At 40.1% G+C, this 24,911-nt stretch overlaps 2 protein-coding genes across 2 annotated transcripts in view; both read left to right on the top strand.

The window, feature by feature from the left end:
* The first annotated feature begins 3,805 nt into the window (after nucleotides 1-3,805).
* Nucleotides 3,806-24,267, top strand: DYNLT2B (dynein light chain Tctex-type 2B). The gene is made up of 5 exons (XM_044252102.1): nucleotides 3,806-4,047; nucleotides 7,022-7,155; nucleotides 11,617-11,686; nucleotides 21,460-21,523; nucleotides 24,115-24,267. Exons 1-5 carry the CDS (start codon nucleotides 3,929-3,931, stop codon nucleotides 24,160-24,162), a joined length of 435 nt encoding a protein of 144 aa, XP_044108037.1. The 5' UTR covers nucleotides 3,806-3,928; the 3' UTR covers nucleotides 24,163-24,267.
* PCYT1A (phosphate cytidylyltransferase 1A, choline) overlaps nucleotides 21,458-24,911 on the top strand; it is a 51,729-nt gene continuing 48,275 nt past the window's right edge. The window contains exon 1 of the mRNA XM_044252101.1: nucleotides 21,458-21,523. The gene's annotated coding sequence lies outside the window, so the exon portion shown is untranslated. The remainder of the gene's footprint in view (nucleotides 21,524-24,911) is intronic.

Genomic DNA, 24,911 nt, shown 5'->3' on the forward strand with positions numbered 1-24,911 from the left:
GTTATGGATGGAATTGTGTGTCCTCAAATCTCATAGGTGGAAGCCCTAAGCCCTAATGTGACTATATTTGTAGATAGAACCTTTTAAGAAGGTAATTAAGGTTAAATGAGGTCATAAAGGTAGGACCCTAATCCTTACAAGAAGAGGATGAGATACCAGATCTCTCTTTACACACAAGCACAGTAGAAGAGGCCCTGTGAGGACACTGCCAGAAGATGGTCACCTGCAAGCCAAGGAGAAGGTCTTCAATAGAAGCCAGCCTTATTGGTATCTTCATGTTGGGACTTCAAGTCTGATTTATTAGAAAAATAAATGCATGTGGTCTTAGACCATTCAGTCAGTACTATTTTGTTATGGCAGCCTGAGCTGATTAATTCACCAATATTCTCTTCTTTAGTGTTCGGTACGGTTCAGTAAGTGCTATACACTGGAGTTTCCACTGTATACTGTTGTGTGCACAGTGGATCTAAAGATGACTGAGGCATAGTCCTTGACCTAGGACCCTGCCTTGTCCTTGAGGAGCTCATGATCAGGGTAGAGGAACAAACACATCTATAAATAATTTAAATATCCTATGGTAAGGGCCATGTTAGAGGTCAACAGGACACAGAGAGAGTTCAGAGGAATAGCGAAACTCCAAGAGGAGGGTCTGTGAGAGATCAAGGAAGGCACCCCTTGTGTCTGAGCTGGTTCTTGAAACTGCCCAGTGAAGAGGGGAGGAAGGGATTCCCCAGCAGAGGAAACAGCACACTCCAAGGCATGGAGGGGACACATGGGAAGGAGAACTGTGGTGCCACAGCGGTTTCTCATATGGGACGTGGAGAACAGAGCACCTTTCTTTGTTGCACTTCAAGATCTTGGTCAGGAGCTAGTGCTGGATGGTGAGTAGAGTCAGGAGTGGGGTGAAGGAGATCCGTGCGGGAAATTCTGATGGGCAGGGAACAGGATGAAGCAGGCAGCCTGGGAAGAAATAGGAAGATGGGCACTGGCAAGAGAAGAGGTAGTGGACAGGTCCAGGGAATGAGTTAGGGAACCATGGGCTCTGGAGCCACAGAGGAGACAAAGCCAGGAAGGGAAAGTGTGGGCCCAGTTGTTGTTGTATCCCCTCCATGGTCCCCAGGTCAGGGAGGAGCCACTGAAGCACCAGATGCCTCCAGAATACAGGAATTCCTCTGTTACCGGGAGTGGGGTGGGGGGTGAAGGAGAGGAAACCAGAGATGGGGAGGGGAATGCAGAGGGAGTTCTGTGTTCATTCCACTATGGGCTCCATAGTCCTCCACACCCGCCTGTTCGCTGCCCTCTGTGGGATTCCAGAGGACACCTGCATCTCCCCTTCCTTCTGCCTTCATCCCAGGACTACCTCACACTCGGAATGGGCTTTCACCCTGGTTTTTTTTCTCTTCAAATGAAAGCCACATTGAGGTCTTGGCTTGGCTTCCAACCAGGTTTAGGGCAGAGGGGCTTACGTCAGGACACTGTTAACATTTTGTTAAGAAAAAAAGTCGTCTGTCCGTTACCTTGTATATGCCTTCTGGAATATCATCATGGAATGAGGAGGGCATTGCCTTGCTTATGTTCCCGCTCGAGAAAAATATGCCCTTGGGGCGCCTGGGTGGCTCAGTTGGTTAAGCAACTGTTTTCGGCTCAGGTTATGATCCTGAAGTCACAGGAACCAGTCCCAGGATGAGTCCCACTCCCTCTGACTGTCCCCTCATCATGCTCTCTCTTGTTCTCTTTCTCTCAAATAAATAAATACAATCTTTAAAAAAAAGAAAAGTAAGCCCATCTTGGGAATAGGTTGTCCTTCAGCTTTCTGTTATAGCAGCTGGCACTCTATTTAAACCATTGCTCCCCAGCCAAATCTGTTAACTCTTTAGGGCAAGGCCTGGGTTTTATTTACTTTTGTATCTCTAGCCCCTAGCACAGATGGAATAATAAAATTTTTATTGAATTAAACTACACATCTGATCTTCTGTGGTTTTAGTTGGACTGTAGTAGATAGAACGAGAGAACTCTAACTGAAGAAACCATGAAAGGGGAGAGAAAATCTGCATATTAGGAGTATGATTTCTTAAGGCTGGTGAAACAGCAAGGAGTAAAACACTATCTGCTCCTAGGAGACATTGGATTTCTGTGCCAGGCTAGTCTGTGGATACATGATCGCAGCCAAAGATGGGGCTGGTGCTGCTGAACCAAGGGGAAGATAAAGAGGGCATGGTTGAAGCAGCACTGAGCTGATGTGGGTGCACACTTAGCCTCATGGCCCTTGCAAAGACCCCATTCTGCTGGCCAGAGCCAGGAGGAGGGTTCAGCAACCCAGCCAGATCATGAAAGGTCTTATTTGCAGTAAATGCTGGGGAGATGGTCATAAGGAACCGTTGAAAGATTTCAAGCAGAGCAGTCACAAAAGAAAGCCATTCTGGGGACACTGTGAAGGGCAGACTGGGAAGGTGAAGTTCCTATGAGTTTATGGGACTCAGGAAGACCAATCTAGGCTATACTACCAAGAAAACATATTGTAAGCCAAAACCTGGATAGTAAAATTAGTGAGTCTCTACTGGAATTTGCACAGGTAAATGTTTATAGAAACTACTCCCTTTCCATCTTAGAGGATGAAGTTTTGCAATTTGTTAACCCAACCAATAGGAAGCCTGGATAGATGTTGGGGGAATTTCTTTTCCTATTTTTTTTTAAGACCCCATTTTTTTATTTGAGAGAATCTGTGTGTGAGTGAGCAAGATAGGGAGAGAGAGTGCAGGAGAGGGGGGTCAGGGGAAGAGAGAGAAGGAGAAGCAGACTTCCTTGCTGAGCAGGAAGCCTGGTATGGGACTCAATCCCATAACCCTGGAATCCTGACCTGAACTGAAGGCGCAGGCTTAATTGACTTGGCCACCCAGCCACTCCTTTTCCTAGTTTTTGAAGCTGACAGAGGCCAGTATAATATGGTTTTCTAAAACAGGACCAGAAACTGGTGCTCATAAGTGAGGAATACACGTGAAATCTGCACATTTCTGAATTTTGCTCTGGATCCAAGGGTGTAGGTGAGGCTGGGGGAACTGTGCTTGGCAGTTATGGACTAGGGCAGGGCACTGCTAATTTTTTAATGTAAAGGGTCAGATAAAAGTTTAGACCTTAAGGGCCACATGGTTTCTGTTGCAGTTGCTTAGTCTACCAATAACAGCGCAAAAGTGGCCACACAACAGGCAAGTGGGCATAGCTTTGCTACAAAAGAACTTCGGGGATACTGAAATTTTAATTTCACGTATAGGTTTCACGTGTCATGAAATAATCTTTTGATTTTTTTTCGATCGTTTAAAAATCTGGGTGCCTCAGTTGTTGGGCATCTGCCTTCGGCTCAGGACATGATCCTAGGGTCCTGGGATCAATCCCGCGTGGAGCTCCCTGCTCAGCAGGAAGCCTGCTTCTCCCTCTCCTGCTCCCCCTGTTTGTGTTCCCTCTCTCACTATCTCTCTCTGTCAAAAAAATAAAATCTTTTAAAAATATATACATATCCGTTCAAAAGTCATGCCTAAAGAAATGAAGGCAGCACTTGCCCACAGGCTACAGCGCGAAGACGCTTTATTTAGAGTCAGGGCCCTGCCGCTTAATAGCTTCATATGCTTGGACCTCTATGGGCCTCAGATTCCGCATCAATGTCTTAAAATTGCTGCGCGGTTAATAAAACCTGACGCGCGTTAAAGCGCTTTCAACTCCCCATAGGGCTGCATCAGCCTTAGGTGCTCTCCCTAGACCAGGTCCCACCCAGCAGCCAGTGCGCAGGCGCGGGGGAGGGCCGCTCAGCTGGGAGCGCGCAGCCGCGTCACAGCAGGGCTCTCGGAGACCTCGTTGCCCTGGCGACGGTTTCCCAGCTCCCTACCGCAATCCGCCAGGCCTTCATCGCGATACACTAAGCCAAGAAGCCCTAGCCATGACTTCGTCCACCCCTGCGTCCTTCACTACGGGCACAGCCGACGGGTTGCCTGAGACTGAGAAGAACGCAGGGGAGTCCGAGAATACCTATATTCTGCGGCCCATTTTCCAGCAAAGGTGGGTAACGGACAAGCTGTGTTGGGGGTGTCCTACGAGCTGCTGGGTCAGGTCGACAGAGGCCGCCTGGCACGCTGCGCGTGGGGAAAGCGCACGGGGATCCGCGGGGTGGGCGGGGCGGGACTAGGGAAGGAGGAGCGGGGCTGGAGGTGGGGCGGGCTGGAGATGCAGGGCGGGACTGGAGAAGGAGGTGGTTGGGGAGGTGGATGGAGGTGGCGGAGGAGGGACTGGGGGAGGGGTGGAGTGGGTTTGGTACAGAGGAAGGTATTGGGTTCGAGTACAGCAGGGAGGGAAGGAGTGTGGGGTGGTCTGGAGCCCACCGGGGAGGAGGCGGGCCGGGACTAGAGAGGAAGGGGCAAGCCGAGAGGGTGGGATGCTATCTTTCTTGAGTCTCCAGCTGCTCTGGGCAGCTGTGGACCGAACCTACAGTTGCAGCGTTAGGGCGTCGGGAGCACCTAAGGCTAGCGCAGTGGAAATGGTTGGCTCCAGGAGACCCGGGATGTGGGCAGAGGAAAGGAGGGGTGGAATAGATGAGCAGGAAAGAAACGCCTTGCATCAAATTCCATTCAGCCATTTTCCAGGGTTAAGGTGTGCATATGGGTGCCAGAATACGCTTACTCCTTTGCAGGGAGTGGGACCTGTATGCATTCAAAGTCTTACCTAGGTATCATCCGGATGTTCTTGGCCCACCACCAAGATGCCTTCCCAAAATTACACAGTCTAGTGCAGAGGACAGTCCGCTAGGGCTATAGGGTCCATCACTCACTTCATTTTCACAAGATTAAAAAAAATTAAATATATATTTTTTAAAAAGCCCCTCTATTGCTTGAAACCAGATTGCTGAATCAAATGCTTGGCAAATACTTGAAGCCAGGAACTTTGGTTATAATGTGATACATTTCATGCAGTTTTCTGGTGGGTGGAGTGGACATTATAAAAGGTATGTTCAGTTATCTTGGTAAAAGTTTCTAAATGCATAGAACGCCATTTGCCTGCATTTTTGTTGCAAAACAGAATAAAAGCAGAACAAAATTAACATATATTGTAGGAGTAATCCTCTAAGATAATTTGTGATTTGTTTGAAGAAAACTTTTGACATTTCACTGAAAATGAGAAAGGCTTAAAGGGAAGAGCCAAATATAGATTATTTGTAATAGGAAAACCCCTTTTAGAACAGATCAAACCTGGAAATCTGTCAATGACTCGAAAGTTCATCTGTGAGAATAACCAGGCAAGAGAGCAAAGAAAATACTGTTAAAAAAGTAATAAGGGTTGCTTCAGAATTTAAATTAAAAAAAGGAACCCCACCCCAAAAAGTAATAAGGGACCACTAGGGCTACCAAATATTATACTGCATTATAAGCTCAAATCCTAAAACATTCTGGTCACTTGGCACATAATAAACAAATCAGCTAATAGAATATATAGCCCAGAAAATAAAACTAGTGTTTTAATATATGATAGATACAACTAAAATGTGAACATATTTCAGGGTGGTGAAATTAGGGGAGATTTTCCCCTCTGTCTTCATTTATTCAATAATCCATTCCTTCCAAAAGTATTTATTGTCTACTATGTGCTGGGTGCTCTTCTAAGAAGTGGAAAGATGACAGTGAACAAAGCAATGAGAAATCCCTGCCTTCATAGAGCTTATGTTCTAGCTGGGTAGAAGGACAACAAACAAGATAAATACATAAGTGAACTATATAGTATATATATGTAACTATATAGTGTGTATACACACACACATATGTATATATACATGTAGTATATATCTCTCATAGAGATAGTAATGAGTACCAGGAGGTGAGATATAAAGTGATGTGGTAGGAGGGCAATTTGAAGTTTTAGAGAAGGTGGCCTAGGGAAAGTGACTTTTGAATAAAGACTTGAAAGAAGTGAGGGAGGTAGCAATGCATATAGAATGAGATTTGAACTTCAGGCAGAGGTTAACAGCAAATGCAAAAGCACTGAGGTGGTCATGCCTGGTGTGGTCAAAGAACATAGGGAAGACCAGTGTGACCAGAGTGGAAAGAACTGGCAGGAAAGTAGTAGAAAATGAAATCAGAGAGTTTGATAGGGTAGGTCATATGGGGCTGCGCAAGTGTCAGTTAGGATGTTGCTTTTAGTCTGAGTGAGGTGAGAAGCATTTGGGATTTTTTTTTTAAGATTTTATTTATTTGAGAGAGAGAGACAACAAGTATCAGCAGAGGGAAGGGGCAGAGGGAGAGGGAGAAGCAGATTCCCTGCTGAGCAGGGGGCTTGATCCCAGGACCCTGAGATCATGACCTGAGCTGAAGGCAGATGCTTAACTGACTGAGCCACCCAAGCACCCCAAACATTTGGGATATTTTGAACAGAGAAGTGCCATGATCCAACAGATATTTTAACAGGACCAGTCTAGTTGCTATGTTCCACAGGATATGGGGGCAAAGGCAGAGACAGAGACTTGTGTGAAGCTGGTGTAACACAGGCAGGAGGTAGCTTGGAGCAAACTGGTGGCAGTGCGGTGGAGAGAGTTATTGAATTTTAGATTATTCTGAAGGTAAAAGTGATAAAATTTGCTTATGAACCAGGATGTGGTTTGTGAGAGAGAAAGTCAAGAAGCCTGACTTCAAGGTTCTTGGCCCGAGCTACTGGAAGGATGGAGGTTCCATTGACCGATACAATTTTGAAGAGAGGAGACGGTCAGAAGCTCACTGTTGGGTGTATGAACTTTTGAGTTGTCCATTAGACATCCAGATGGAATATGTGTTGGAATAGGTGGTCTGAAGTTCAGGGGAAAGGTCCAGTCTATAGATAACATCAAGAATATGACTTGTTTTCTTAAGTTGTGTTTGTCACTTTGATAATAAAAAGTATGAAAAAGAGGAATTAAATTGTTGTAGTGACAAAAAGCTGTGGGCATTTGAGCTGTGAAAGTAAATTGAAATTTTGGAGTTACCAATTAGATGTTTCACACTGTTTCATTTAGGTTCAGACCTTCTGTGGTTAAAGAATGTATCCATGCTGTTCTTAAGGAGGAGCTAGCAAATGCTGAGTACTCTCCAGAAGAAATGCCTCAGCTCACAAAACGTTTATCAGAAACCATTAAAGACAAATTAAAAGGTAATTGTGGTGATACTTGGAAATAGACATTCAATTTTACTCATTTGTCTCCTTCCCTTTCTTTAAACAATGGGCACAAGCTGTGGATTCTTTTAAACACAATTGTTCTTCAATGTCTAGTCCTCCCGATTATTTGGTAACCTTTACTCTTGTAGGTCTTTCCAGATAGTGGGGAAGTGAAAGATATGAAATAAAACATTGTATGCATGCAGTATCTGAGACATTCCAGTATGAGAAAGATCAGGATTTACAGGGACTCCTTTCTCCCATCATTCTTGGTTGTTTTTCTCACCGGCGTATCAGTTCCTTAGCCTGTCTTTCATTCATACCCTCACTGTCTAAGCTCAGCCCATCTCTCCAGCTGAGTCCTTAACTAGTCACCAGACTCAGCTCTCCACTCACGCTAAGCTCTCTATATCTATAGAACATACCTCATGCTTTTTCTCTCCATTCTCTTTGTCTTTTTCTCTCTCTTTTTAAAGATTTATTTATTTATTTGAGAGACAGAGAGAGAGAGAGAGAGTGTGTATGTGTGTGTGCGCGCGCGCATGTGCTGGGGAGGAGGTCAGGGCAGAGGGAGAGGGAAAGAGTCTTTAAGCTGACTCAGTGCTGAATGTGGAGCTGGAGGTGGGGCTTGATCTCATGAACATGAAATCATGACCTGAACTGAAACTAAGAGTCAGATGCTTAACTGACTGCACCACCCGGGTGCCCCTCTTTTGTTCATAATATTATACCATCTGAAAAGTCCTTTCTCTCTACCTTTTTAAAACTAGAACATTTTTTTGGAGGGAATAAAATGTCTATGTCACAGTAATACATTTTCATTGTACTAACCTAGACTATTTAGAAAAGTACACATTTAAAATTTTTAAATTATATAAAATTCCATTACCCAAAGGTAGTTACATATTTAATATTTTGATGTACTTTTTTCTTAATTTGCTTTCATTTTTAGAAACTAAAAAATATAGGAGTACAAAGAAGAAAATAACAATTCTATGTATTTCACCCAGAATTAACCACTGTTTGTATATCAACATTTTTATTTTCACTTTTTAAAAAAAACTTTTTATTTGAGAGAAAGAGGATGAGTGGGGAAAGGCACAGAGGGAGAGGGAAAAGCAGACTCCCCACTGAGCAGGGAGCCTGACTCGGGGCTTGATCTTAGGACCCTGAGATCATGACCTGAGTGGAAGGCAGACACTTAACTAACAGAACCACCAGGTGCCCCTATTTTTACTTTTTAATGACAATTTGTTGTTACTGTGAAAAAGATACATGTCCATTATAAATAAATTTAAACAGTGTAGAAAAATAAAATTAGAATATCATCCCAAATGCCACCACCACATTAAATATCAGTATTTAAATATCAATATTTAATGATAACCATTAATATTAGACATCTTTTCCGTGTTTATATACAGATAACTACCTTAACAATGGGATACTTTGCACCTATTTTGCATAGTGATAGCATTCATTCTGTATATATACACTTATATATGTGTATTTTTTTGCATTCATTTTATATTTAAATGGAATGATTGCTCACTATTTAGTCCTTTTATCATGCCATTTTGGTTCAGTTTCTTATCCGATGAGATTTTGTTGTAAGTTTTTTCAGAAAGGGCTGAGAAATGCTACATTCTCTGTGTTCTTTAATGTTTGAGGATGTCTGCCTTTTGCCTTTAAATCAAAATATTTTTTGGATGTATACAGTATTTTGAGGTAATAACTTATTTTCTTGAGAATCTTGTAGATTTTGTTTCATTGTCTTCTGGCATTGAATGTTACTGTAGAGAAATCTAAGGCCACTTGATGTCCTCTGCCTAAAGAATCCCATCCTTAACCTTGATGCTCAATAGCTTTTTTAGAATATTGCTTGGTAATAGTGAGCATTTTATATCTTTCAATATGTGGATTTTTTTTCATATCAGGAAAATTTTCTTGTATCTCTGAAAACATTTCCTGTTCCACTCGTTAGGTCACAGGACAACAAATACTGATACGTTGAATCATCTTTATCTTCCATATCTATTAGCTTTTCTGTGCCATACTTTCTTCCCTTTCCTGTAATGTTTACTTATAATTATCTTAAGCCAGTAATTCAATTTTCATTTGTGTCTGTTCTGTCATTTTTAAAATTTATTAGGTCTGTACTGATACTGTATGAGTATTCAGTTTGTCTTATGGCTGTGATCTTCATTTTCATCTTTCTGTTGTTTATAATCTGACTGAGTTCTTATTTTGTTGAATTTATGAGCTTAAGTTGTTCTATACTGTGAATCAGTTGTGAAGAATTTCTCTTTGTTCCTTGATTTATATTATTTCCTAGGTTGAGGGGTTTCTTTTTGTTTTTATTTTTGTCTTTTAAACAGTATTTTGTTTGTTTCTTGTTATTTTTTCTTTGTTTTTCTTGCTGCATTATTGCATATTGCTGGTTAGCTTCTTTCTGTTTTACTCTGATGTGATTTTCAGGTCTTTTCATAATTGTTCCAACACTGTGTGTGTGATTGGTACTCCTCCACCGTATCTGATATTATTTTATTTTTTCCCTCAGAACTACAGTTGAAGGGCTAGGTATTTAATATTCTAGCTCCTTGGATATCCGAAAAGGAGGAAGGGAAATGGGTAGAGAAAGGAGGAAGCTCTGTGGAGCTGTGTGCGCTGTTTTGGGCTCTGTCTCCTGAGATTTTGTTAAGTATCCTGAATTAAGGGTAGTGTCTCACCTAGAAGGGGAACTGTAGTCTTCATATTATTTGTCTAATTTACTATGTAGTCCTGGAGCCTTTACTTTGATCAAACAGAGTTGGCTATGCTTCAACTTTATCCATTTCCTTTCCCTTTCCCCCCACCTTCAACTGTTTTCACTGTTCCTTGGTTAGAAAAGGGGGAAGATAAAGATGCCCATTCAGTTTTCTTCTCTTCAGATTTGGTGTTAGTGAGAATTTTCAGGATTTTGCTGCTTTAACATTGTATTTTCTGGGGAAGCAGCAGAGTTGTGATGGGCCATTCAATTATACTCCAGAATCGTATGTTGTTTTCGTTTCTACCTTACTGAACAGCTTATGGTTTTCTAAATGCTCCATACTCTATGCCTTTGCACATGCTGTTCCCTCTCCATAGAATGGAGACATTGTCTGCTAAATTCCTACTTTTCTTTCAAGACTCCTTTCATTTATCACATCCTCCAAGACGTCTCTTCTGTTCACTGCTTCCCCACTATCTGGACAAGGGAAGGAGCTTCCAGCTCTGTGTTCCTGTGTATCTTACATATGCTCCTCTTGGAATTATTAATATATTGCTTTTTCATTTTATTCTTCATGTTTGCCTTCCCAACTACTCTGTGTTCTTTAAGGCAAGAAGCATCTCTTTTTTTTTTCTTAAGATTTTCTTTATTTATTTGTCAGAGAGAGAGAGAGAGAGAGCGTGCATAAGCAGGGGGAACAGCAGACAGAGGGAGAAGCAGGCTCCCTGCTGAGCAGGGAACCTGATGTGTGGCTTGATCCCAGGAGTCCAGGATTGTGACCTGAGCAGAGGCAGATGCTCAACCAACTGAGCCACGCAGGTGTCCCAAGAATAGTGTCTTATTTATCTCTGTGTTTTGTCGACTTAACACTACATGACTTAGAGTAGGAGAGAAAGAAAGAAAGCTGAAATCTATTGAGAAAATAGTGTGTATCGGTACTGTTCTAGATGCTGTATTTATTACTTCTGAAAATTAGTAGAGGAAGAAAAAGGTAGAAATTTATATTCACTAAAATGGAGTTAGGAGGCCAGAAGGGGGAGCTCTAATACCGTTCCACATCTTATCAGCCGGACCGGAAGAGCCTATATACTTTTACTATCCCAGCAGGAAGAAGAGATTTTCTCCTTGCCCAGCAACAGCCCTGCTGATGAGAAGAGACTGTCAACGATTCTGGCAATGAAAAGCCACTACATTTCCAACTCCTGGTTTACTTCAGTAGACTTTTTGTTTATAACAGCCCTCCCAACGTCCTCCTTTCCTCTTTAAAAGAACCAGCTTCTTTTTTGTTCTCTGTACTTGCCTGTGGTTTTTCCTGTCCTGAATTACAATTCTCTGCCCTTCTTGAATAAACCCATTTTTTGCTGGTAAAATAACTGACAGTCTTATTTTTAAGATCAATGTGTTATATCTTATCTCATCTCACCTCACAACATCCCGCAAGAGGTAGGTAATAATATTCCTATGGAACCCATGAGGAAGATTTACGCCAAAAAGGTGAACAGTTTGTCTGAGGTTACACACTTGGCAAGCTGACTGACTGACTTACCAAAGTAATATTTGTCCTCACGTCTTTCTGACTCCCAAGCTTACCATCCTACTCAGCCAGTGCTTGTGAACTGAATACCTATGTTCCTTTCTAGGCAAATTTACCTTCATTAAATAACTTGACCACTTTTACTTATAGATAACTCTCTTATTTTTTCTAGAAATGGGATTTGACCGATACAAAATGGTGGTACAAGTAGTGATTGGAGAACAAAGAGGTGAAGGAGTATTGTGAGTAGTTGGTTTTTCCTTCTTGTTTTTACTCTTAAATGTTTCTTCTTAGGTATTCATCCTGACAATTCAGTAAGATTGTATCTGTGTAAGAGTGAGAGGAAAAGGACAGTATAACAAAATGCAGCTGTGAACCAAAAAGATCCTGGCACAGAACAGTGTGGTTGACAGTGTGGGTGAGCTCTGCAAGGTAACTCACTTCTCACTTTTCCTAGTATCTGTAGGCCAGTAGGTCTTTTAGGGTTTATGTATATGTGCTCCTAAGTCCAGTATGGCACTATGTATATGTTTCTTCCTCAGTTCCTTCTTCTTTTTTTTTTTTCCTTAAATTCCTTCTTGCCTGGTTTTTGTTCCTATCATTCCAAATTAATTTCTTTAAAATTGTCTGAGACCTCCTTATTAGCATATCTAATAGTCCTTTCTTAGCTCTTGTTCTTGGCCTGGGCTTCTATTTCTTTTTTTAAATTTTCTTTTTAAAGATTTTTATTTATTTATTTGACAGAGAGAGATTACAAGTAAGCAGAAAGGCAGGCAGAGAGAGAAGAAGGGAAGCAGGCCCCCTGCTGAGCAGAAGCTGGATGTGGGACTCGATCCCAGGACCCTGAGATCATGACCTGAGCCGAAGGCAGCAGCTTAACCCACTAAGCCACCCAGGCGCCCATCTTTTTTTAAATAATTTTTTTAAAAAGATTTTATTTACCCATTTCAGAGAGAAAGAGAGAGAGAGAGAGAGAGTGCTCGCAAGGATGAGTGGGAAGAGAAGCAGAGGGAGAAACAGACTTTATATGGGGCTTGGTCCCAGAACCCTGGAATCATGACCTGAGTCAAGAGCAGATGCTCAACTAACTGAGCCACGCAGGGGCCTCCTGGGCTTCTATTTCTTAATATTCATTCCAGTTTATTTTGGCCCTGATATCACTTATCTAACTTATTTCTCTTCTGTTTTTCTCTTTCCTTTCCTGGTTCCTCTTTCTCCCCTACATCGCCAGCTCTGAGCTTTCTTTAAGGCTCAGTTCTTGTTCTTCTGCTCTTCCCACTGCTTTTTCAATTAGCTCATTCAGTCTCATGACCTCAAACTGTCATTCATGTACTGGTGAGTTCAAAATGTGTATTTCCTGTCTTTCCCTATGCCCGAGTGTTAAGTTCCTGTTTTCCTTTGCAAACAGTACTGAGTATATTTTATTTTATTATTTTTATTATTATTATTTTTTAAAGATTTTATTTATTGGGGCGCCTGGGTGGCTCAGTGGGTTAAAGCCTCTGCCTTCGGCTCAGGTCATGATCCCAGGGTCCTGGGATCGAGCCCTGCATTGGGCTCTCTGCTCGTGCAGAGCCTGCTTCTCTCTCTCTCTCTGCCTGCCTCTCTGCCTACTTGTATTCTCTGTCTGTCAAATTAATTAATTAATTAAATCTTTAAAAAAAAAAAAGATTTTATTTATTCATTCGACAAGACAGAGACCACAAGCAGGCAGAGAGGCAGGCAGAGAGAGAGAGGAGGAAGCAGGCTCCTGCTGAGCAGAGAGTCCGATGCAGGGCTCGATGCAGGCCTCGATCAGAACCCTGGGCCAGAGCCGAAGGCAGAGGCTTTAACCCACTGAACCACCCAGGCACTGCAGTACTGAGTATATTTTATAAGAAAGTATTAAAGTATTTGTTGACTGAATTTTAAAAATACCTTGTAGATATTATCCCTGAAAATTTTTACTATAGAATGTTAGATTTGGAAGGGACTATGGATATTTTCTAGTGTCTACTCCCCTTAATTTACAAATGACACTTACGAGGATCAGTATGATTTACTCCAAATTATGTATCTGGCTGGTGTCAGATAAACTAATAGAGCCTGGCCTTCTGACTCTGGCACAGTAATCCTCACCATGGTGCCCCCTGCCATTTGCTCAGAAGGCTTCCAGATATTTTCTCACCTCAGTGATATAAAGAAATACCTCACTACTCTATCAGCTCAGATTCAACATATTCAAATACAGTTGCAAATTTCTTCTCTCTCCTTCTCCTTTGGTTCAACTGCCATTTTAATTTCTCTGTCTTTCACAGTATTGCAAAGCTTTTATTAACTCTGGCTTAAAACCTTGAAATCCTCTTTTGTCATGTTGAGCCGTTACTCTCTCCCCCCAAAAGCACTGTAATCTGGAGGCCAGGCTTCCTTAGCAGCCCTTTATCAGCATTGCCAGACTCTGGTCTCTTTCCTCTACAATTCATTTTGTATACTAGACCAGTCTTTCAGAAGCACGCCTCATTTTCTTGCCATAAACTTTTCAGAGTTTATTTTAAACCCTGTCAAATATAAACTCCTTAAACTGGTTATGATTCACTTTGTAAAACGTGATAAGGCCAAACTCTAAAGTGTAGCATTCAAGGTCACTCTCCTTTTTAAAAATTTTATCATCTAAAATTCTGTACAGGGACTAAGGAACTCCCTTTTTTTCTATTACTTAGCTGGATGTTGTTTTATTTATACCTGTACCTACTCTCCCTGTCCCACCAGATTTTTTTGGAGCAAATTACAGTCATTGTACCATTTCATTTGTAAACACAACAGTATACAATATCTCTAATATACAATATCCCTTTTTAACATAATAATATATCATCACATCTAAAATATTGTCGATCCTTAATATTATACAATACAGTTTACTCTTGTGCACAGTACGGGGGTTAGGCTTGTCAACCCCTGCACAGTCAAAAATAACTTTTTATATCTGCATATAGCTTTGACTCCCCAAAACCTTAGCTATTAATAGCCCACTATTGACTGGAAACCTTACTGATAACATAAACAGTCAATTAACACATATTTTATAAAGATATTATATACTTACAACAAAATAAGCTAGTGAAAAGAAAATGTTACTGTTATTTAAAAAATCAAAAGGAAGAGAAAATATATTTATAGTACTCTATTTATTGAAAAAACATCTGCACATAAGTGGATCTGTCCAGTTCAAACCCAAGTTGTTCAAAGATCAGCTGTGTATGTATGTGTATTTGTGTGCACATAATTATGTGTTTATATTCTTTTTTACAGTTTGTTCAGAGCAGGATCCAGGTAAAGGCCACCCACTGCTTTTAAACAACACATCTCTTAAATTTCTTTTAGTCTATTATTTTCTTTCTCTTTCTCTCTTTTTTACCTTGCCATTTAATTGTTGAAGAAATGGGGTTGTCCTGTAGTTTCCTACAGTCTGGCATTTGCTAATTGTATCTTTCTTCTTATTTATTTATTTATTATTTACAGGAGTTTTGTACTTTAGATTATAATCTAGTGCTATCTTATTTTATTGCTCAATGTCCCAACTTTGGCCATTGGCTACTCTTTCAGTTGCCTCTTGTGTCCCTTTGGTATACCCTACTATTGTGGGGTTTTGTTTTGTTTTTTTAAGATATATTTATTTGAGAGACAGAGCAAGAGAGTGTGAGGATGGATTGAGGGGAAGGGAGAAAGAGAGAATCCTTAAACAGACTCTGCACTGAATGGCGCAGAGCTTGATCTCACAATCCCTAGATCATGACCTGAGCCGAAATCAAGAGTCAGGCACTTAACCAACTAAGCCACCTAGGTGCCCCTATTGTGGGGTTTTTTGAGCACTTCCTTACTTACTGGCACTATAAGATGCTTCATCATATTCATTCCCAATGCCAGCCCTATAATTAGCCATTTTCTCAAGGAGCTCTGGTTCATTTTATTGGAGAATGACTTTAGAAACTAACATCTGGGCACTAGGTGTGGCTATTAACTTTCTAAATATTGCTTCTGCTCTGTTGTTCTTTTTGGACTCTAATTACCTATACTTGGATTGAGATGTTCTTTTTACTATATTCCACAGGTCTCTTAATGCTCTTCCCTAGGTTTTTGTTTTTTCTCTCTGTGCTTCCTTTTGGATATTTTTCTATTGACCTTTCAGTTGACTAAGTCTCTTTTCTGTTGTGTCTAATCTGTTATTCAGTCCACTGACTGAATTCTTAATATCAGTTATTATGTTTTTCAGGTCTAGAATACCCATTTGATTCTTTTTTATAGATTATAATTCATTAGTGAAATCAACTGAGGCACCCAGACACACAGACATGAGCTTTATTTGAAGAATTTGTGTAAGAGATTTCTGAATCTGTCCCGATGAGGGAAGAAAGGGCCTTTCTTTCATGTCTGTTACTAAAATGTAAATTAAGATAATTGCTGATCAAACTTACATATTGTTCACAAGTAGTTTTTGGCTGCTGTTTTAGTTATTGTGATCATCGGGGGAAAAAAAACCTTTTCTTAAGACACAACTGGAAAGGGCAGGTAGTGTACCTCAGTGGTACTGCACCACTCTGGAGAATATGCTTTCCGGCTCCGTCCTATGGCTCAAGGCAGCAGCAAATCCTACCTGTCATCTCCTTTTGGTCAAAGCAGCCACAGATTTAAGAGTCTTTGGTTCACAGATGTCTAGACCCACAAGTACTTTACTGTTGAGCTCCATCTGGCACGTCATTAAATTGACAGTGAATACTGGGTACTTCAAACCGTGTTCCTGAGAGGCAGCTTTAATTCGATTAATCCAGAGTGTCCTCATGTTTCTCTTCTTCAGTCTTTGCACTTTTGTGCATTTCACAAATGCTCTGGTCACAGCTCTGACCAACCTTAGCACCACGCATGCTGCCTTACCTCATAGACCCGCAAGGAACAGTCAGTGAGGCCAGTGAAATTATTTTTTATCTATGTTCTTTATCTTTCCTCTCTCCTCCCTTTTTACATTTTGGTCATAGCAGTTATTTTAAAGTCATTGTCTGATTATTCTCCTATCTGGATCATGTGTGATTCTGTTTCCACTGACTTTTTCCCCCCCTTGGTAATCTTTATGTGACTCTGTCTCTCAGCATGCCTGGTTTAAATCTTGAACATTGTGTGAAAAAACTATAGGACCTCCAGATAATATTATTTTCTTCCAGAAAAGGTGTACTCTTTCCTTTTCCACTCAGGTAGACTTTGAACCGCTTACCTTAATCCAGTCAGGGGCTAAGCAGAGTTGAGATTAGGTGGCAATTTTAATTTGAGACTCTCTCTACCTTCAGTTCACCCTCCTTTCTTGAATGAAGCCCTCTAGATCTATCAACTAAGAACCTGAAATATTCATTGAGACCCCACCCCCATCAGGTACTGACTTTTATATTTGTCTCCTCAGTATGAAACTACTCTTTAGTTCAGTGTTTTTTCCTTAGTGTATTGGTTTCCTATTGCTGCTGCAAAAAGTTATCACGGGCACCTAGCTTGTTCAGTTGGAAGAGCGTGCGACTCTTGATCTCACAGTTCGAGTTTGAGCCTCACATTGGGTGTACAGATGACAATAAATAAATAAGTAAATAAACTTAAAAAATTTATCACAAACACAGTGGCATAAAAATATTATTTTACATTTCTGGAGATCATAAATCCAAAATGCGTTTTATTCACCTAAAATCAAGATATTAGAAGGACTGCATTCCTTCTGGAGGTTGTAGAGGAGAATCCACTCCTTTGCCTCCTCCAGCTTCTAGAGATTGCCAGGATTCTTTAGCTTATAAATCCTTCCTCCATCCTCAAAGCCAGCAGCATAGCATCTTCAAATATTTCTCTGACTCACCACCTTTCTTTCTTTCTTTTTTTTTTTTTTTTGAAGATTTTATTTATTTATTTATTTGTCAGAAAGAGAGAGAGAGAAAGCACACAAGCAGGCAGAGAGGCAGGCAGAGGCGGAGAGCGAGGCAGGCTCCCTGCTGAGCAAGGAGCCCGATGCGGGCCTCCATCCCAGGACCCCGGGATCACGATCTGAGCTAAAGGCAGCGGCTCAACCCACTGAGCCACCCAGGCATCCCACGACCTTTCTTTTATAAGGACCCTTGTAATGACATTGCACCCACCTAGATAATCCAGGGTACTCTTCTCATCTCAGAATCCTTAATCAATATCTGTAGAATTCTTTTTATTTTATTTTTTGACATATAAGATAACATATTCACAGGTTTGGGGGATTAGGACATAGATATGTTTGCTGAGAGGGCCATAATTTTGCCTACAACACTTGGCTTTCAGTTTCAGAATTCAGCACATGTCTTAAGGGGAAAACCTACCATGTGACAGGCTCAGTTCCACTTTCTCCTTTTGGTCCTTCCAAGTGTCCAATTTTATCTCCATAGCCCTGCAAGTCTTGCTGGTGTCTTTTTCACTGAGTAACTGGTGTTCTAGAGGGGCAAAGCCTGGATTTTTAGCTTCTAATTCTGTACCTGGATTTGGCAAATGCCTCAGGGAGAATTCCGATGCAGGATATCAGTTTACCTCCATGCAGTTCACCTCTTTCTGGAATTTTGTCTCCCCTAGTCTTACTCCAGCTGCATTTTGATCCATTTTATCCAGCCTTGCTAATTAATCTTGGTGGGAACACTGGCCTGTTACACAGTATTCCATCATACCTCTGAGTCTTTTTGACACAAATATATATACTTAAATATAGCATTTTTTTCTTTCTGTGTAGCCCAGGCTTTGGGTGTGATCCAAATTTTGTCTTTGGGTCAAAGACAAGAGAGTTCGTCTATGCAAAACTTTGGGTGTGACCCAGAAGTCTCAGGTTTATCTTACACATTTCTAGCCCTACACTTGGAATTGATCATTTCCCTGAGGAGTCCTGGTTCTTTTTATTGGCAAATGGTGTAAATATAGACTGCACTTTGAAGGCAAGATTGTGTTTTATGCATCTTTCTGTCATTTGCACCTAGCACTTCCTTCATATATAACAGACCCTCAGCAAATATTTGTCAAGTAAATTTTTATATTCCTGCCTTCACTTGGTTCTACTCAGCTTAACTACCACTTCCTTCATGAACTGTTTTCTGTTTTGTTTTTGGTTTTTTTTTTCCTCCTGTCTAAATTCTCTAACTTCTGTAGCACTTCTACAAATTTAGTTCAAATGTTACATGACTGGACTTGGACTAGACAGGCTTTACAATTCTTTTGAATCCATAAATTAGAATCAACTATACATTAACTTATTCTTTTCATGTGTTAATTTTTTCACCTAATTAAATTGAGGGATTGAGGATTGAGGCGGGTTTTATTCTTTTTGGACATATAGTAGTTGCTAAATAAATCCTTATTGGTGATAAATTAAAGTTAATTTTATTTCACATAATTGAAGTTTAGAAATAGGTGGAACTTTTTTAACTTAAGAAAGTGTGAAATATTAGGATTGGAGAGTTCATCTATGCAAAACTTTCTACTAAAAAAGAAAACAAAAACCAAACACTTCCCAAAATGAACTGGGGGTACCTGGGTCGCTCAGTCACTTAGGCATATCCAGCTCTTGATAGCTTACATCTTGATCACAGGGTTGTGAGTTCAAGCCCCATGTTGGGCTTCATGCTGGTCATGAAGCCTAGTTAAAAAAAAAACACCAAAAAACAATATCATTATGATATATGTGTATCTTTCTCTATAACCTGAAGCTGAACTGGTTATAAGGACAGTTGCTAATTAATCTTGGTTCAAGATTAATTCTTGAGCAGCTTCAAGGACAGCTTTGTCACTATTTGTTTGACCTTGGCATTTTTACTTACTTTGTCTGATAAATCAGTTTCCATATTTATTAAATGGGTTTAATAATATAGCAGGAGCTCCTGGGTGGCTCATTCAGTTAAGTGGCTGACTCTTGATTTTAGCTCAAGTTGTGATCTCAGGGTCCTGGGATCCAACCCCTTGTGTAGTGCTCTGCACTCAGCTCTGAGACTGCTTGTCCCTCTCCTTCTGGTCCTCTCCCTGCTCTCTCTCTCTCCCTCTAAAATAAATACATGAAATCTTTTTAAAAAATAGTACCTACTTCATAGGATTAAGTGAGTCAATACATGTAAAGCACTTAGACCAGTGGCTGGTACAAAGTTAAGTGCTCAATAAATTTTAATGATGACTCATACATACATGCATGTATTAAAAATGTAAAAGCATTTGTAATTTTTTTACTTAACATTGTATTGTGAACATATTTTCATTTTTTGTAAATTTTATAAATGTTTTTGTAAGTGTTTTGGTAAAGTATCTCTTTAATGGCTACATAGAATTTCATTGCCATAAAATACCATGATTTCCTCTACCACCTACTACTGTGCATTTTAGTTATTTCCATGATTTATTTATTTATTTTAAAATTTTCATTTTTAAGTAATCTCTGTACCCAACATGGGTCTTGAACCCACAACCCCAAGATGAAGAGTCATATACTCCACCAACTGAGCCAGGCAGGCGCCCCATAAAATTGTTTCCATTTTTTAAAAAAGATTTTATTTATTTATTTGACAAAGAGAGATCACAAATAGGCAGAGAGAGAGGGTGGGAGGAAGCAGGCTTGCCGCTGAGCAGAGAGCTTGATGCAGGGCTCGAACCCAGGACCCTGAGATCATGACCTGAGCTGAAGGCAGAGGCTCAACCCACTGAGCCACCCAGGCATCCCAAATTGTTTCCATTTTTTAACTAACTTTTATTTTGCCTAACATTCTATCTTTCTCAAGATTTGGGGAGATGATGGTTAATTTGAGAATTCAGAGGCAGTGTAGCAATTGTGTAGAGAGAATACTGGGGTCAGAACTAGTTGGATTGAGTTCTAGTTCAGAGTTTGTCCCTTTCTTTTCTGGAACTCTACAAAATGATCACAGTGGACAAAATAATCTATTAGGTCTTTTCCAGACCTGCTTGTTTATATTATTGTGCAAGATTTCAGTCATAAGTCTTAGATAGTATTTCCTCTAAAATTTACACAAAAATATCTTGGCTGAAGTAATCTACAACAACTTCCCAAAGACTCAAGGTATTGACCACTTAGGCTGTCAGGCTGCTGGTCAGAGTCTGGGGTTGTTAAGAGTCCCTGGGCTGTCGCCTCCAGTTACATCTATGATTTCAGTCCCTTCTAGTTTATCCAGTATATTCTGCTGTACAAATAGGATTTTCTGTGTGAAAAGGTTTGGAAGCACTCATCTATAAGAATGTATCAAAGATATAGCACAGAAGACTGGGGGAAGGGAGGGAAAACTGAAAAAGAAGAAATCAGAGAGGGAGACAAACCATGAGAAACTTTTGACTCTGAGAAACAAATAGGGTTGGGGCTCCTGGGTGGCTCAGTTGGTTAAACATCTGGCTTTGGCTCAGGTCATGATCCCAGGATCCTGGGTTCGAGCCCCACATCAGGCTCTTAGCTCAGCGGAGAGCCTGCTTCCCTCTTTCCTCCCAATTTGTGCTCTCTCTCTCTAAAATAAATAAAAATCTTGGGGCACCTGGGTGGCTCAGTGGGTTAAAGCCTCTGCCTTCGGCTCAGGTCATGATCCCAGGGTCCTGGGATCGAGCCACACATCCGGCTCTCTGCTCAGCAGGGAGCCTGCTTCCCCCTCTGCCTCTCTGCCTACTTGTGATCTGTCTGTCAAATAAATTAATTAAATTTAAAAATAATAATGATAACTAAAATAAATAAAAATCTTAAAAAACAAACAAACTGAGGGTTGTGGAAGGGAGGGGGGTGGGGGAGAAAGGGTAACTGAGTGATGGGCATTAAGGAGGGCACATGATCTGATGAGTGCTGGGTGCTATATGTGACTAATAAATCATTGAACACTGCATCAAAAACTAATGATGTATTATATGTTGGCTAATTGAATAAATTAAAAAATGTATCCAAGAAAACTTTTGCTCATGGCAAATAGATATAGTTCAGATCTTTGTTATATTATTTATAATTCTTCATTCTTTGACTTTTCAGCATGGCTGCTCGCTGTTTCTGGGATGCCGACACTGACAACTACACTTACGATGTTTTCATGAATGTAAGTCTATTTGAAAGCCTCTTTTTCCTTTCCAAGGACATGTGGACATTCCAAGTCAAATTAATATTATTAAGATATGAGGACAAAAGTGTCCTTTAGTTTTAGATGTCCCAAAACTAAGTGTCCTTTAGTTTTAGATGTCTGTCTTTGACTTCTGGATGAAATGACTTTACTGTTCCTTTACTGTGTTACTAAAGCAGAAGAAATCTAATGTGTCACCCAAAGGGAGACTTGTAGGTGTACAAATGATATAACTCTTTACAAGTTTGATTCTGAGAATATCATATTATTTATTTAGTGCTAACAGACATGTGGCACTTGGCTAACTATAAAGAAATTGGGTTGGCAGGGGTGTGTTTGGGTGGCTCACTTGGTTAAGCATCTGCCTTTGGCTCAGGTCATCATCTCAGGGTCCGGGGATCAAATCGTGCATTAGGCTCCCTGCTTATCAGGGAGTCTGCTTTTCCCTCTCCCTCTGCCTTTGCCGCCAACTCGTGCTTTCTCTCTCTCTCAAATAAAATATTAAAAAAAACAAAGCAAAAGAAATTGGGGTGGCAGGGATTCATGAGCAAAGGTAATTTTCATTTGGTAATAAAATTATTTTATCTTAAAGCTATTTCTCAAAACTAAGCAAAAGAGAAATTTTTAAGAAGAGATTTCATTTAAACACTGGTACGTTATTGGCTGAATGTTTTATATATTTTAATCATATGTTGTTATACTTGCTTCCAGAAATGATCTCTAGGTTGTGAATTAGTAGACTCAGAGTTAAAGTATAGTAGAATAGAACAGAAACTTGGTTGAGTGAATTAGGAAAGGGGTTCCATTTCCCGCTTGGTAACTTTCTAATTGAATGACTTCAGGTGTCATTGGACTTTTCTCTGATTGTATCAAGTAACATTAGGAAGCTGTACTAGATTTTCCCAAAGAACAGCTGTGGTTGCCTAAAAATAATTTGGGGGACTTGTTTAAAGTACAGATGCTAAGACCCTACTCAAGTAGATTCTGATCAAATAAGTCTGGTATTAAATCAGTGAATCTGAATTTTAAAAAAAGTTACCCACATGATTATGCTTACTGCCAGGTTTGGAAGTTGCTTTTGTTGATGTCATCTTAAGATACATTTTAGCTCTAAAATTCTATGGTCCTATCAAAGTTTCATTTTATGTTCAACTCCCTTAGGGAACAAGTACTATGTACATCCCATTTATCAGCTCTCTAGGGGAAGGGTCAAGCTAAGGTGATGGTTTTTCCTGCTTTTTGGAGTTACTGAGACCTTATACAACGCAATTCAATCATTCAGCAAATAATCTGAGCTCCCATTAGGTGCCAGCCTCCCCTGGAGGTGCGAAGGATAACATTTTGAATAAGACAGGCATGGTGAACTCTGGGAGGTGCTGTAGAACAGCCAAAGTGGAATCCATAGACCATTGCCAGTCCTTTTGCTGTGTGGTCACAGATCCTTCATAAGAGAAGTACATAGAGTGTAAGAGTTTAAAAACTCTTACAGGAATTGGACAAAGTAATTTTATATTGATAAATCTAATAGTAAAAAGTTTAGGCTATATTGTGTATGTTTCTTTTTTCATTTCATTTTCCCACTTACTAATTTTTATTGTATTTTACAAAAGTATCAGTCCATAAGGCCTGGACAATAAAAAAAAAAACAAACAAAACAGGTTTCTCACCACAGATAGCATGATTGTAGAACACAGCTCATGGTTCTCTCACCCAAGGATACAGGGACCTGGGCTTAACCAAAGAATTTTGCTTTGGTTAGTAATCAGGTACTTAAGTTTAGATTGTTTTCTCCCAGTAGTACCAGGCTGGAGGTGAGATTTGCTGGTCTCAGGAGTCACTGAGGTAGGTGGAACTCCTCTAATAATAACCTTAAAAAGTGTTTTTGACAAGTTTAACTGTGATTGAGTTAAAAGATAGATAAATGGATTTTATCAATTAAGAACAAACACCCAGATGCCATTTGCCCTGACCCAGAATTTATGACAATTTATTTGAGAGAGAATAAGAACGCATAGGAGGAGGAGCAGGAGAGGAAGAGAGAATCTTGAGCAGACTCCCTGCTGAGCACAGAGCCCAAAGTGGGGCTTGATCATGGTCTTGGGATGATGACCTGAGTCAAAAATCAAGAGTCCATGCTTAACTGACTGAGCCACCCCAAGATGCTTTTATTTTTTTTTTATCTATGATATAATATCATTATGCATTTACTCCCAAGAAACTCAAAACATTTCATATTGTTATTTCTGTGATAAATTAGGAAAAATGGGACTACTCATTTTATGAAAACGAATTACATGAGGTTCATTAGTTTGCATTTCAATTCTACCTTCAGAAAGTCTAATTCTTTACCCATCCTACCCTTTGAGCAAGCAATTTTGTAGTTACCCCGAAGCAAGCAACTTTATAGCTATATTCTGGAAACCCTTTGTATATTGAAGGAAAAACCTTTGTGATTGAAAACTGGCAAAGATCTGAGATGATGTTCATTTCAATTGCCTTTGCTGCCCCTTAGCCCTTCATTAGTACTAACGTTCTGGATTTGTGTGTGTTTTGTTTTGTTTGCTTTTTAGGACAGTTTATTCTGTGTTGTAGCGGCATTCGGCTGTTTCTACTATTGAATCTTTGAAAAGTTGGGTAAAAATATGACCATGAAGAAATATAAACTTTTTTATATTGTTAAATATCTCAACAAAATAAAGATAATTTGGCATTTTGGCAACTGAGTCTATTCAGTTTTAGGCCTTATATTTTAGTGTTTTGATTTTGTTGTAATATGTTCTTAATTGTATTTGGAAGGTGGGGGAAACTCATATTTCAATTGTTCAAACATAACCAATTGTAAGTATTTGGGTATATTTTCTACCAGTGTGTTTTTAGTTTCAGGGTTTTTAAAAAATCATATACACAATTTTGTACCCTGATTTTTCACTTCTCATAATGTCATGAGCAGTCTTTTTTTTTTTTAAGATTTTATTCATTTATTTAGTTGACAGAGAGAGATCACAAATAGAGAGGCAGGCAGAGAGAGAGGAAGGGAAGCAGGCTCCCTGCTGAGCAGAGAGCCCGACGCGGGGCTCAATCCCAGGACCCTGAGATCATGACTTGAGCCGAAGGCAGAGGCTTTAACCCACTGAGCCACCCAGGCGCCCCCATCATGAGCAGTCTTTAATGTCATTTTATTTCCATTATGATTTTCATAAGCATAATTTAATAGCTGCACTCACTCCACTAGGTTATACCATTGATAACTGTTGCCATTTCCTTATTAAGGGATTGATTATAAATTTTCACTATTATAAATAACACTGGCATGAATTTATTTGTGCATAAAGGTTTTTTGGTACATTCTAAATTGTTGTCTTTATCA

The sequence above is a fragment of the Neovison vison genome, chromosome 6 (assembly GCF_020171115.1).
Source record: "Neovison vison isolate M4711 chromosome 6, ASM_NN_V1, whole genome shotgun sequence".
NCBI lineage: Eukaryota > Metazoa > Chordata > Mammalia > Carnivora > Mustelidae > Neogale > Neogale vison.